Genomic DNA, 15319 nt, shown 5'->3' on the forward strand with positions numbered 1-15319 from the left:
TGGTTTTGAGAAGCTCCTGAGTTCTTGTGCTCTCAGGTTGCCAAGCCCCAGAGCACACAAAATGCTTTTAGTGAATCAGCATCACAGACTCAGGGAATAGTTGGGGTTGGAAGGCACCTCTGGAGATCATCCAGTCCAACCCCCTGCCCAGGCAGGGTCACCCAGAGCAGGTGACACAGGAACATGTCCAGGTGGGTTGGGAATGTCTCCAGAGAGGGAGACTCCACAGCTTCCCTGGGCAGCTGTTCCCAGTGCTCTGCCACCCTTCATGGAAAGGTCTTCCTCATGTCGAGGTAGCCTCAGTAAATAGATCTTATTTTTTCCCCCCACCCTGCCCCTTTTGAAGTATTTTTCCTTTTTTTTTTTCTTTACTGGGATGTTGTGGAAGACCTTTTGCAATACCCACTCTGCACTTAAAAAATAATTGTAATGATCCTGGTATAGTTTAAGGGACCTTAAAGCTCAGTCCAGTCCCACCCCCTGCCATGGGCAGGGACACCTTCCACTAGCCCAGGTTGCTCCAAGCCCTGTCCAGCCTGGCCTTGGACACTTCCAGGGATGGGGCATGGTTAAGCTTAAGCATTCCTAGTGATTCCTAGTGGTGATCAGTCAAAGGTTGGATGATCTGAGAGGTCTTTTCCAGCCTAATTGATTCTGTGATTTAATTGTACCCCTCTTTAAAAGCAGAAATGGCTGTGAGCTGTGCATGTGCCCTTGAGCCAGGGAGGGGAGAGGGGTCACAGGAGAGGAGGATCCAAGCGGGAATTGCGCTTTCCAAAAGCCCGAGCCCGCCCCGGTTATTTTGGAACTTTTTATCTCCCTCTGCCTGCGTGTTTTGAAGCTTTGGTGTTTGGACAAGTCTGGGAACCTGCTGACTGGAAAGGCTGCTGTTGAGATGTTCTCTTCCCTTTGCTTGGGGTGTCTGCTTCGCTTCCATCTTGCACCAGCTGGGAATCCTGGAAAGTATCTCATGGCTCAGCCTCTGGGAGAGGAAAAGCATCTGAGCATAAACCACAGGCTGTAATGCCTGAAAAAACCCTGGAGTAAAGCTCACAAACCAAAATCTGAGCAAGTTGCAGCGTAATTTGGTGAAGTTTGGGCATCTGTCTCACGGGTGATACTCAGCTGAAACTGGGGTTTGATGTGTGTCAAAATGAATTGATTTTACCCCTGTTTTTTTTATTTTACCCTGGCAGGAGTGCTTGTGTTCCACAAAGAAGTGCTGTGGAAAGCAGCCTGATATATTGGATTATTTTGCTGTGGTAATTTATATGGCCCTGCTGCTCAGGGTGGGACCCAAAAGGAGGTACTTTGCAGGAGAAATGCTGGGAGTAGGGAGAAATCAGGTTAAAATCAAGGAGGAGGGAGTGATGTGTGTAGCTGAAAGCCAGATAATTCATTGTTAGCATAATATAGATCCCGTTTCTTCTTCTTATGGCAAGGAGGAACTGATAAAATAGTGAAGATACTGCTAATTATATAGCACCTTTTGTTAATTAAGGAGGTGTGAACTGCTTGAGGAGTAAAATACCATCAGAGTGGTGTTCAAAGTTTGTTATTTGAAGTTATCACAAGCTCTGTAATTTAAGCAATTTAATGTTTTAGGTTTTTTTTTTTCCTCCAGTGTGTTTTTTTAGGGTTTGAGCAAGTACAGAATAAACTGGAAACCAGCCACGAGCCCCTTTCAGCGTCTGTATTTAAGGCAGCTACAAATATTTATTTCATTTACTCAAAAGCTTTCCTATTTTTCTCATTGTCTGCACAAATCATCTGTTGAATGGCCCAAGCAGACCAATGTCTATTAATACTTGGATTACAACACAGTAAATGCTAATTCTTTTTTTTTTTTTCTGAGAGTACAAAACATTATTTCCGTGTATTCAGCTCTTAATGTTTTTCTGGAGTCTTGCAGTTAACGGTGTAAATGCAGAACTTGGTCTGTGCTGCTCTGCTGTGAGGGCCTGAGCTTGTGGGAATTCTGCAAGGGTGGAGTAAAGGAGTTTGTGTCCTACTTCAGGCTTTGCTTTGTGGACAACTAACTGGAATTTTAATATCTTGGAAGCTGCTGCAGTGTCTTCCATCCCGATGTTCCTGCTCTTTGCAGCTTTGGGATATTTTGACCATAAAAATGCTTCTTGAAAGGGTGGGATAATTCAGGTTAAAAGGGCCCTCTGGAAACCACCTCCTTCAGCCCCCTTGTTTAAAGCAGGGCCAACTTCAAACATATCATGCTTTGTTCTTGCTCCTTCTAAAATTAGTTTGAGGAGGAGTATGTTAATGCAGCAGGGTATGGGCTGTTCGAGCTGCTGCTTTCATTTCTGGTTTGATTTGCAGTGAAGCTTCTTCACCACATTATCATTTCTAATAACGTTTTAAACTTGGGAGTGCTTTCTTTATTGGAGTTATGTTAAAAAAAAAAAGAAAAATCCATGTATCGTTTCACCACCAGAAAAATAAATGCCAGTAATTCTCTAGCAATTTGCTGTGAATTCTTTAGAGATGTAAACTTACAGTGTTCTTATTGGCCCTTTTTCCTTAGCACTGATTTGTTTGGGCTAAGAGGTGCTTTGCCTAAATTCTTTTATCCCAGGTTGCTTTTGGCAAGTGAATTGCAGGTAGTTCAGAATAAGAGATGAGGGTATTTTTTCAGAAGCGGGTAATTGTTGGGATTTTTTTGATAAACAAGATACATAATCCTTTTCACATTCCCATCTGTTGTGTGGAGTCAGTTGGAGTTGTTGCTTTGACTTGGATACAGTTAAACATTGGATTAATGTCCATTTAATGCTATTGCAGACATTTCACTTGCTTTACAAATATTTCCTTAACTTGCATATCCAGATATTTATCCAAACATAATTGCTATGGGCTTTCCTGCAGAGAGGCTTGAAGGAGTATACAGGAACAACATTGATGATGTAGTAAGGTAAGGCTTTGGTTTTCTTTTCCTTAACTTATGAAACTGGAATATTCTTTTCTGTACTTATTTGTGTTCTGCTAAGGAAAGGATGTGTGTTCTGACTCGTAGAAATGGCAGGGGTTTTGCTTCTTGTAGATGTTGCCTCATTAGTTTTCCTGGAAAATGTTGGAAACAAAGAAAATGGTCAGGCTGCTCCTGTGGGTTGATCTCAAATGCACATAATCTGCTTTTTAAGGTGAAGATTCACTTCAGTGATTTGTGTTGGAGTAATAAAAAGGAGGTTCTTTGCTTTTAGAAAGACATGGGTCCATCACATTTCAGAATAAGTTTGCCCTTACACTTTCTTTAGTCATTAATGAAGTGCTTCATAAGTTAATTTTGAGTCAAAGTAGTAAATATAGGTGACTTTATCTAAAAGCCTTTACTTTGGATTGTATTCAATAATCACGAACGAGGAGAAAAATCAGCTAAAATTCGTTATTGCTGCTAAAAACCCCTCCAGATTGTCGTTTTTATCATCAAATAAAGTCATTTGCTGTGAATTGCTGGCTGCAGCTGCAGAAGGGGTGCAGAGTGTTTTGGGAGCATCCTTGTAATTCTTTAGTCATCAACACCCAACCTGGAGAGTGCAGTGTGAGAGGCTGCATTAAAAACTAAATACTTGGGAGAAGCTGCCAAAAGTCTGTGTGTTTGGGATCCTAGGCTGTGGTTTTTTGAAGCCATGTGTGATGCCCTGGAGATCATTTGAGGTCCTGAGCTCAGTAGCTCCAGGAGAGACATGAAGTTTGGGTTGGGGGTAGTGCAGGAGGGTTTGCAGTGCAGTCAGAAGGAGCTGTGTCCGGGCAGGAAGGTGCTGCTCCCAGGTTTGAGAGTTTCTCCTGATTGTGTGAAGGGTTTGTCACTCCCACACAACATCCTTGGCTCTGAACTGGAGAGACATGGACTTGCTGGATGGACCACTCGGTGGGTGAAGGATTGGCTGAGTGGCTGCACACACAGAGCTGTGGTTGAGGGCTCAGTGTCCACATGGAGAGCAGTGAGGAATGGGCTGATCCCACAGCGTGGGCAGCAGGGGAGGGGGGGATTCTACCCCTCTGCTCCATTCTAATGGGACCCCACCTGGAATGGTGTGCACAGTTCTGGTGCCCCCAACACAAAGAAGGACATGGAGCTGTTGGAGCAAGTCTAGAGGAGGCCACCAAGTTTCTGAGAGGACTGGAGCACCTCCCCTGTGGAGACAGGCTGGGAGAGCTGGGAACATTCTGCCTGGAGAGGAAAAGGTTGTGTGGAGATCTCACAGCACCTTCCAGGGTCTGAAGGGGCTGTTCATCAGGAACTGGAGTGACAGGACAAGGGGGAATGGGTTCAGATTGACAGAGGGCAGGGTTAGATGGGATATTGGGATGAAATTCTTGGCTGTGAGGGTGGAGAGGCCCTGGCCCAGGTTGCCCAGAGAAGCTGTGGCTGCCCCTGGATCCCTGGAAGTGTCCAAGGCCAGGTTGGACGGGGCTTGAAGCAACCTGGGCTAGTGGGAGGTGTCCCTGCCCATGGCAGGAGGTGGAACTGGTTTCTCTTTAAAGTCTCTTCCAAATCAAACCATTCTGGACTTCTATAATCATGGACAGGCAGAATCAGCTCTGCTTGGTTTCACAGGTGACTGTTTGCATCCAGGTTAACCAAGAGCTGAGTTGAGAGCGAGCTGAGCTCCTCAGTTCCCACACTGGGAGGAGTCGTAGCCCTCACCTGGGCAGCAGTGGTCAGGAGGCAGTGACTTCCCTGCACAGCTGCAGTGAACTGGGCTCAGGGGGGTTGGTTTTGCATGTCCAGCTGTCCTGACAAAGCTCCCCATCCACAGACAGCGCTGAGAACATCGGACCTGTCCAGGCTTGCGGAAGCCACTGCGTTCTCTGAGGCAACAGGGAGATGTCGTCACTTTTCCAGAGCTGGTCGTGTCAGGGAGGTCCAGTTGGAAGCTGGAAATACTCATGCAGTGTGTGTGTGTGTGTGTGTCACTTTGCTGGGATTGTTAACAGAGGTGTGGAGTTGTGTTCTATAATCATATGGTTGCACAGAAGAAAAGGTTTCCCAGAGAGGTTGTGGGCTCCCCATCCCTGGAAGTGTCCAAGGCCAGGTTGTCCAGAGCTTGGAACAACCTGGGCTAGTGGGAGGTGTCCCTGCCTATGGCATGGGGGTGGAACTGGGTGGTCTTAAGGTCCTTCCCAACCCATAAAACTCAGCCTCTGTAGCCAGCTCTCATTGCCAGCAGTCAGAGCCACGTTTTTGTGAAGCTGGTGGGGGCTTTGCATGTGCTGAGTGAAATATCTGTTCCCTGAGGGGCTCCATCTTTGGGAATTGTGGGATAGGGGCAAAGGCTGGATTTAAAATAAATCCTAGAATGGTTTGGCTGGGAAGGGATCTTAAAGCTCATCTTGTTCCAACCCCCTGCCATGCGCAGGGACAGCTGCCACTAGCCCAGGTTGCTCCAAGCCCCATCCAACCTGGCCTTGGACACTTCCAGGGATGGGGAGTCCAAAAAAACCTCTCTGGACAACTCATGCCAGGGCCTCACCACCCTCACAAGGAAGAATTTCCTCCTAATATCTAACATGGGAATAATCCAAATAAATAACAATAGGCAGCAGTCTTTGAAGGCCCTCTTTTATTCCCAGCATTGATTTCAGTTGCTTCTGGATGAAGGGGAATACATTTTATTGAGTACGTAGGTATGTGTAAAATAGACTTTTGAAAGAGAATCCCTATCTAATTATTAAGCTGTCCACAAACACTCTGATCAAAAGGAGCAGCGATCACCTAAAAGCATAATCAACCAAATTAAGATACGGAGAGATGTAAATTAAGTGGCTGTAGGGAACTGGATGCTGAGGTAGTGATATGTTTGTTGTCTCCTATTTTTAAACAAGAATAAAATGTGATCATGCAGCGTTTTCCACATTGCACTCCTCATCTGCTCCGGTCATTTTTTATCGTGGAATTATTCTTCCAAGAGCTTTTTATGAGAAATTCAACGTTCTTGAGCCCCGGAGCAATTGGCATCGAGCCAGGATCCACCAGTGGGCTTTTTCTGACTATCCTGACAAATTCCAGGCTAATACTGCGTGAGAAGTACGACCTGGACTGCTGGCAGTGTCACTTGGAGAGGTTTTGGATGGAATTTTGTCCTTAGAAAAATGACTTCTCCCCCTCTCTGTGGATGTCACTGGCAGAAGCGGAGTCAGCTCTCCTCGCTCTCGAGCAGGAATATCTCCCGAAAACAACTCCCCGTGTCCACCATCTTCCTCGGGCTCTCCAAGTCTGCCAGGGGGAACCAGCGGGAGTCCTGGAATATGTTTTCCTGGTGAAATTGGAATCTCCCCCCTCGACGCGGCGCGAGGAGTGTTCACATCTGTTCCTGTTTTAACGCCCGGCTTTAACCACGGAACTTCTTCTGGGTTCTTCTGGAATATTATGACTGATAACCAGAGCTTGTTTTTGCTTGAGCTTTCCAGGATTTTAGCAGCTAGTGTTTCTTTTCAATTCGAACAGCATGTTCTGTCATGGCTAATTAAATTCCTCCTGGCTGATGTGCAGATACACACTGTTGATGATGTTAAGTGTAAACATTTGTATGTTATTCCTTCTTGCACATTGCCAGGTGACACATCATATATAATCGCGGCAATTTTGATGAATCATGTTTGCAGTTTGGCTCGCCGAGGCTTGTATGGGAAGTTGGTGTTGTTTTTTGGGTTTGTTTTTTTTTTTGTTCCAAAGTGAGCTTGGAAATGAAAGGAGTGTGAAAAAGTGATCTCCCTCCTTCCTTTCAGAACCCACAATATCACCGGGGACAGACTTTGGTGGCAACTAATGGCCATTTAAAATGGGATTAAAAGGAACGGCTCAGGCTGCAGTTCGAACACAGAAGTTACTTTAACTGCTCTTTTTTGTGGTGGCACTAAAAATATTTTGCATAGATGATGAAATGGGAAGTGTTTGCAGATCCCTGGTGTGATCAGTGCTTTCTGCTTTTCAAAATAACCAGTCCTTCCTCGGTTTAACACAGTGATCTGCAGGTATTTCAGGGCTTAGAAAACCAGTCCATACAGTAAATATTTCGATTGCAGGCCAGGTCTTGGTTTTCTGAGTTGCAATAAATCATTTTATCCATGTTGCTGGATTATTTGGATGAGTGAGGCTTTGAGGCACTGCAGGGAATGCAGAGCTGCACATGCTGGGTGGTGCTTTGAGGATGCTGCAAATTAAGGTCAACATTATTATTGCAATGTATATTAATACATGTTTTGTTTTGTTTTTCCTTCCTACTTAAGGTTTTTGGATTCAAAGCATAAAAACCATTACAAGATATACAATCTGTAAGTATGCTCTTAGAGATGCATTTTCCCAAAATAATGACTTCTAAAAATAGCTTTGGGGGGGTGTGCAAGTGGCTTCTTGTTGCTGTCCCGAAGCGGAGCCGGGGATGTTTTGCACATTTCTTAAAACAATTAAGGCTGATTGAGAGCACTGGTACTTCATTTAGAGGAGCTGAGCGAGGTTAAATGAAATGCTGGGGTGTATTCATATTGCTTGAACGCTTTTAAATGACTTGGCACCCAGCCCATCTGGAGCCTGTACCATGTGATTAAAAAGTGAAAAGTAATTCACAGCAGGCTTTCTGTTCGTGTATTAATGTCCAATTGCCAAATGAATATTTTCCTGGGTTTTTTTCTCTTCTCTGGTTTTGGGTTGTTGTTTTTTTTTTTTTTTTTAATCCAACTACATTGGTACCATGGTTCTGTTTGCTTCCTCACTCCTCTTGTCTGTCCCTATTTATTACTTTAAAAAAGCTGTTGGAGCGATGGGCGACTGTTTCTCACTTCTCTAAGTGCAGTGTTTTTCCTCTGAAAATTTAGTTATGCAGAAAGCTGTTATTGTTGCTGTTCCCTGATCAAATTTATATGTTAGCTTAGACTAATTTCATTTGTATAAATGATTTGGTGATGTCAGCTGCTGTTGAAAAGTAGGTCGTGGTTTTCCTACCCCTCATGTTTTTCCTAGAAATCTGAGTTGAAGATTGATTCTCTGAAGTGCTACAGTTTTATTTTTTTAATGATTATGTTTCCAAATATCTGCAATTAATGGAAAAAATTACTGTAGTCTGGAAATCCAGGCAATGCATGACACTGTAATCTGTCAGTCATTAAAAATAAGTATTTAAAAATGAGGATTTAAATCTGCCTCTAAGTTAGCTGAAGGATTATGCATCAAGCAGCTCTGTTTCCTGATGTTGGGGAGAAGTGACAGTAAAAACTGAGAAATTGTATTCTGATTTTTGAAGTTTTCTGGAGGGTAGGATGGGACAGAAAATATATGGACATAAAATATAGTCAGTGGCCATCTTTCATACAGTTTAGGAGCAAAATTGTATTTTTCAGCTTAGAAGCCCTCCAGAAGGTTATCCTGTGAATAAATGGATACGATTTCTGGGAGGAGGTTGCTGTGTGTAAACCAGGCTTGGTCAGAAAGTAGGATTTTATTAAGCCTGATGTGCATCTTAGCAAGTCGCTCCTCGGGGAGGTGGTGCCTGAAAAGTTTCCACTTGGTCTGCCAGCAACCTCATTTTACTTAAAAAAAAAAAAAGTGAAAAAGGGCAAAAACCAGTCCCCCAGCCCTACACAGGAACAGCTTTAAAGTTTGTAAGTGAGAAGAGCTGTGATGAGACAAATGCATTTGACATTTATGTTGCTGGGACGTGTGTTTTCAGCTGTGAAAAGGACTTGTCCAGGTGTGCCAAAGGCTTTTGTTTGCAAGTTCTTCGTGTAAAAATGGATTTCCCTCTTGCTGACCTTGAAAACAAATAAAACTTCCTAAAATTACTCACTCTCAGATGAAAACTTTTGGAGGGTAAAACATCCTGTTAAGGTGTGAGGGGGTTTTTTCTTCCCCAAGGCGTGGATCAGTTGCAAATGAAGATTTAAGTGATTTACTTGGAAGGTGGAGCTTTTAAACTGTGCATCCCTGTGTGGAGAGGCCAGATCATCTCTTGGATCCTTTTGCAGGCAAGGTTTATACCCATAAAATGCCATCAGGTGACTTGTTGCAGTGTTTGGTCAGGAGATGGGAAGGAATTGCATCCATCAGGTCTTCCAGAGAACTTCATCTCTTCAGATGGAGCTGTAAATAATCACCTATTGTCTGTGTTTCAAAGAAGGAGGTGGGAGTTCAGAGGAGCTACGTGATAATAGTCAGGATTATTTCAAACTGTCACGGGGTTTGAGTTCCCTTAAGGTGGCTGTTCTATGAAGTTTGATTTAAAAGGATTTAGAGGTTTTTCTGAAATTATATCAGTTATGCCTCATCCTCACATCTTGGCTTTTTAGCTTCCTTGCCAATGCTTGAGCAGGTTCATTTTGCTCCTTGTTTGTTTTGGTTCTCTCCCGTGTTCCTTTAACCCTTTGCTGTTTCTCAGTATTCTTTATTTATATTTGTCCCCTTTCACTTCATGAGCTGCCAGATTGTTACCTCCCCTTCTGGAATCCTCTCCATCTCCTCCAGGGTGTTTCCTACAGGCAGATGGCTGAGGGAAGGAGCTGTGATGAACAATGTGGATTTTATGTGCATGTTTGTTGCTCTGGGGCAGAGGAAGCCTGAAGTCCTGTTGGCAGTGGGATCATGATTGATCAGGAAGGTGCCTGGCAGCCCTTTGATGCTTTAAACTCCCTTTAATCCTAGGGAGGGTTATAAGACCTGTGCCAACCCACTCCTTACCCCCAAAATGCAAAGAAATATTCAGGTTTCATCTGGAGACCTGACTATTACAGGTGTTTAGAAAAAAAAAAACCCAAAATGCTTTTGAAGTGTTAAGCCCCTCCAGCACCCCCCAAAGTGTGTGTTGCTGGGATCTCTGCTGCAAATACACAGGATTTTGGTGCAGCTGTGCCTGGAACTCTGCATTTGGTTGTGTTCAGCTCCCAAAAGAGGGCATAGAGATGGCTGTGTTCTGTGCTCAGTTTCTATCCTTGGTATCAGCAAAACTATCTGACTTGATACTCTCTCAAACTTCAAATTTTGAAGGCTGCCCATATGCGGATTAATTTTTTTGTGTGTGTTTTGAAGACTTCCATCTCTTCCTACCCGTTTGAACTGGGTGTTTCTTTAAAAGGAAGCAGGAAACCTTCTTGGATAAGATGCTTTGTGTTAACTGCTTTGCTTCCTAGCAGGCTCAGCTTCCAAAGTGCAGGTGCTGAATGGTGACTCCATCCTGGGGGAACATCCTGCATCCAACCTTTCTTCTCCAAGGGTTGAGAGCAGATAATGTTTTTGGGAGTCCCACCTACCTTCACCTGTGTCAGGTCAGTTCTGACCCAGGGAAAGTGTCAGCAATGTGGTGGGAGCTGTAAAAGCTGCCAGAGTTCTCCCTAGGTGAGGGTAGAGTCGAGAAGGCTCTGGAATGCACTGAGAGCACGTGTAACCCCAGCAGAGCTGCCTGTGTCTGGTGTGTGTCTCGTGGACAAAGCTCAGAGCAGCTCTGTGAGGCTCCAGTTACAGTCACAAGTAGGAGCCTAAAAGTTTACGTCTGAAAGTGTCAAGTCAGCTCCATATGGCTCCAAAGGCTGCAGTCATAACAGACCTGGGGAGGAGAGATGAGTTCATCCCAGTCCTGAAACTGACGTGGGAATTGGAGTCCCACAGAGGCTGCAGTCAGAGCAGAAGATCTACGTGTGCTTCATCTGCTGAAATGACTCCTGACTGTTGTGTTTCAACCTGGGGTCCTGTCAGTTCATAGAATTACAGGATGGTTTGGGTTGGAAGTGACCTCAAATCTCTCCTCATTCCACCCCCTGCCATGGGCAGGGACACCTTCCACTAGCCCAGGTTGCTCCAGGCAGTCCTTGGCAGGACTCGAGTCAGGATTGTTCTTCTTTTCCTTTCTGAAGTGAACTTTCACTCCTGTCATTTGGCCTCAGAGAGCAGCTCCAAGGAACATTGCAAGGGCAGCCACTCTTGCCTTCTCTCCCTTTACCCCAACATCTGATCTGGTTGTTCCCTTACATGTGCTGTTTGGGCTGGTTTAGAGCCCAGCTGATGGAGTTCTGCCTGATCCCTGGTGTTTGTCACCCTGCAGGACAGCCCCAGGGGGGTTTGCTGCTTTTGCTGCAGTGGGTCTCTCTGAGTGGTGAGAGGCACTGATGCAACTCCAGAGTCTTCAGAAATGTGCCATTTTCCAGAGTCTGAGGGGGAGAAACTGGCTGACTGGCATTTTAAGTTCACTTAAATTCAAGAAGCAATGCCAAGTGTGGTCTCTGTGAGAATATTTGGTGGAGCTTTCAGTTGTCTATGGTGGTCCTGAAATGCCCTCGTGATCCCCATCACTCCTCTTTTGCTGTAGAGGCATCTTGACGTGTGTTTTGAGTTCAGGATCAATTGGATGAAGGTCACAGCTGTCTGCTCTTCGTGTGTTTGGGAGCATAAAGCTGCTGGAGTGGCTGGAGCTGTTAATACCACAGGTTAAAAAGTAATTATATATTGCATTACTTGCGTGAATTGTGTCACGTTGATTAAACATACCAATGAACTACAGTTAGCAGAGGGTAAGTTTTGCCTTTCAGTAAAATAACTTGATATTTTAGTGAGCAGTTTTATATATCTGGAGGAAAGCAGTTTTTCTGTGTGTAACCTCTAGCTATAGTTTTAAATCCTGAAGGTGATGGGCGCACAGGATTTTCCCAGCTGTGTGTTCCAAGGTGTGACAGATGTTTGGGAGTGCCTCAGAGACTTGAACTCTTGTCTGTTTTTCTTTTTCAGATGTGCTGAAAGACATTATGACACCGCCAAATTTAACTGCAGAGGTATGTTTTTACTGCTTGATATGTGTCCTCTTTAAACTTCGGTGAATGAAGGGCTAAAGGAGGAGCTGATGAATAGTCATGTAGGAGATCTGGGCACCAGGAATGATGTCAGATTGCTTTGAGTCATTGGAAAAACTTGCTATGTTCTTGGTGCTTTCAAAAAAATGTTCCTGACAGTTAAAGATCAGGACCTAATAAGAAATGTACTGTTGCAAAGATCTTTGCAGGAGGGGTTATAGAGAAGTTCCACTTCAGTTCATTGTGCAAACTTATTGTACAATTTTTGTGTGAAGCTTTGGAGGAGTCTGGTTCTTAGGAAGAATAAAAATGGAGACCACTTAAGCCACCGTCCCTGTTCGTATAAAGCAGCTTTTTTGAAGATCTGACATAACCTTCAGATGCTTAAAAAAAAAAAAATTCATTCCCGTGTGGTGCCTCTTAGAGATGAGCTGGGTTTGAGACACTTGGCAGAGCTACTAAAACCAGCAGGGAAACTGTCAGGAGGGCCTTTTGACCAGGTCTTTGGTGAGTGGATACTGATATACCTGTTGTGTCAGTATTAACTCCCCAGGTAATGAATAAACACAGATTTACCTTCATTCTCTGGGCAGAGGAACTCTCTGGCCACAGTAGTAGAGCTGCCTGGGTAGATGAAGAGTTCTTTTGTCTGCACAATTGTAGGAGATGACCAAATTTTGGCAGTGTGGGCAAATCCTACATCATAGCAAGAGCTCAACTTCTTTTTTTTATTTTTTTTTAATTATTATTATTTCTAACCATCCTTCTAGTTATAAAAGAGGGGTTTAGAATGTGAGCAAAATATAATTGGCTGCTTCAACGTGTGAATATAGAAGGACCGAAATTGTCATGTTGAAGCCATCATCACTTCTGATTTGCTCTCACCGTGCTGAATGACATGTCCTGAAACCTCACTCCATATATAAAAGCCAGGAAAAAAAAGTATTTTAAGATGTGCTTGAGCAGTGCTTTGGGTGAGGAGAGAAAAGGCGTAAATGAAAAGGACGTGGTTCTAATATGGCCAGAACATATGTTTGCTTTAATTTATGCTTTTTGATAGGGAGGTGTCAGATCCCTTCACTGTCAATCCCAGCCCAAAATGTTGTTTGTGACAGCACCTTTCACAGCTCCTCTGCACATGTAGCATTTTTTTTTCTTTTCATCCCTGAATTAGTTAACCTTAGATAACCAAGTTGGTGACTCAGGACTTCCCTTAGCAGAGGAACAACAGCTCTACTTTGAAATCCCCTGAAGTGAATTAATTGCAGAGGGAACTTCTTACTTGTACATTTAGCATGAAACACCAGAGTAGTTCATTATTCACCTTGGATGCTCTTGCATCAAATTAAACCCTTAAAAGCTCTTCATCTTCTTTGGGAATTTGCTTTCTGTCCCAGGTTTTTGCAGTTCCCAGAGTACTTCTGTGCTGCAAATTACCTTCTGCTTTGCCACAGACTTTCCTTTTTTTTTTTTTTTCCCACTCCTTTACGTGCTATGGGATTGGAGAGAGTGATCAGGCCCATGCTTCAGTGTTAGGAATCAAAATCCACAGAGGACTTGCACCTTCTCAAGGACCAGCTTGAGGCTGGTGAATGTTTCCTTCCTCTTAATCCCCCCACAACATCACAGGGCACCCATTTCATCTTCAGCTCATTCCATCTCTGAAGAAATTGCCACGAGGTTTGCCTTTGATCCCAGACCTTGGAGAGCACCTTCACCATGCTGTGACTCCTTGGGATTTTTCAGGCTGTTCTTTCAGGACTGTTTTACTCCCCTTTCCATAGGAACCTTGCTGGCCGTAATTACAGTAGACTCAGAGCTGGATGGACAAATTTGCAGCGTTTTTGCAGCTTCTTTTCTTAGGGATTTCTAAGTAAATTCCTGCTTTCATTTACATCTGCAAAAAATGGCATCTCTGAGTTCACATAAAACGATCGTTGGGGGAGTCTTTGAAGCTTCCACGTGGAAGAATTTATTAGTTGTGTGTTCATGTTGGTGAACCTTTGTTGTTTCTTTAGCAAAGATTATTCACTTTGTTGGGCTTCCCTATTTGGTCTTCTGGGAGAAGTGAATAAACTGTCCTTGTAGATCCTTGCAAAAGGCTTCAGCCTTGTGCTGCAGTCATTCAGCAGTTCCATAACTTCATCCCTCACTTCTGCTCTTTTAAGTCCTTGGGGATTCATCAAAAGGAGCCTTGTGTGTGTGTGACCAGAGAGTAGGGCTTACGAAACAAATGCAGACCCTTGCCAAAAAATGGAATGTATTCATTTTTAGCCCAGAAAAGGAAATGGTGTTCCTAGCTGAGAATTTTTTCAGCGAACCAGAGTTGTGTTTATAAGATCCCAAGGCAGATGGAGAATTGGGGTGCACTTCATCAAGTGCCTTCTCCTGGTGAAACTAAAACATCCCTTGGAATTCTGCTGGTCAGCCTGACATTGTCTGTCATGTGATCTGAAGTGGTCGAAGTCTGGGTGCTTCTCTCTGCTTATTTTTTGCTCTCTCGAGTTTCCTTTCGTTTCCGGCGTGAAATTCTTTCCATCTCCAGATGGAACAAAGTGTGTGTGTGTGGATACACCCATGTGAGAAAGGAGGACTGCAAACCCCACAAGTACTGCCAGTGTTTCATATGGGATTTCTCTTTTGATTACCATTTTTTTTTTTTAAATATGGAAATGGCAGGTTTTTGTTTCAAAGCACCTTTGAGAGTTTGTTCCCAATGCAGACCCAACTGTGCTCAGTTCTTTTTCAGCAAAATTCCTGAATTGCCTGCCCAGTGACTGAGGTCTGGCTCTATTCTCTCTCAGCAGGTAGTTTAATTATTGCTGGAGTAATGGGTTTCCACAAGGCTATTCTTTGTGCCAGCACGCTCTGAAATTCTAGAAGATTCCTGTTGCAGAGCCTGTGCCACTCATTTCAATAGAGGTGTGAAATAGTTGCTTCGTGGAGCAGGATTCTTATGGATTACTAGAGAAATGTCTGCAGTGCTTATAATATACTGACTAATATTAGAATAAAAAACAGGTACCTAGATGTAAAATGGGGGGAGTTACTTAATAAGTTAATTTTTACATGTTTGTCACAGAGTTGCTCTGTCTGAGCTTGCTGCATTCCCTTTTGACGTTCTGATGAATTCCTCCTTCTCCTTGCAGTTGCACAGTACCCTTTTGAAGACCATAACCCACCACAGCTGGAGCTCATCAAACCTTTTTGTGAAGACCTTGACCAGTGGCTGAGTGAAGATGACAATCATGTTGCAGCAATCCACTGTAAAGCTGGAAAGGGACGAACTGGTGTAATGATTTGTGCATATTTGTTGCATCGAGGCAAGTTTTTAAAGGCTCAAGAAGCCCTAGATTTCTATGGGGAAGTAAGGACCAGAGACAAGAAGGTGAGATGCTCCCCGTTCTTCTGTCCCCCTCCCTGTAACTTGCTGCTTTTCCTCCTTGGGGTCATTTTGATGCTCCAACCCTTAAAGAAATACTTCCCATCAGTTGTGATATCTGGTTTGATTTAGCTTTAATATTAGCAGATCAGT

General features: G+C 43.9%; 1 protein-coding gene across 1 annotated transcript in view; it reads left to right on the plus strand.

Moving 5' to 3' along the window:
* PTEN (phosphatase and tensin homolog) overlaps nt 1–15319 on the plus strand; it is a 47149-nt gene that overhangs the window by 12307 nt on the left and 19523 nt on the right. Inside the window, exons 2-5 of the mRNA XM_032695496.1 lie at nt 2842–2926; nt 7246–7290; nt 11723–11766; nt 14934–15172. Coding sequence (XP_032551387.1) covers nt 2842–2926; nt 7246–7290; nt 11723–11766; nt 14934–15172 — 413 coding nt within the window. The remainder of the gene's footprint in view (nt 1–2841; nt 2927–7245; nt 7291–11722; nt 11767–14933; nt 15173–15319) is intronic.

Source organism: Chiroxiphia lanceolata, chromosome 8 (genome assembly GCF_009829145.1).
Source record: "Chiroxiphia lanceolata isolate bChiLan1 chromosome 8, bChiLan1.pri, whole genome shotgun sequence".
In the NCBI taxonomy this organism is placed as follows: domain Eukaryota; kingdom Metazoa; phylum Chordata; class Aves; order Passeriformes; family Pipridae; genus Chiroxiphia; species Chiroxiphia lanceolata.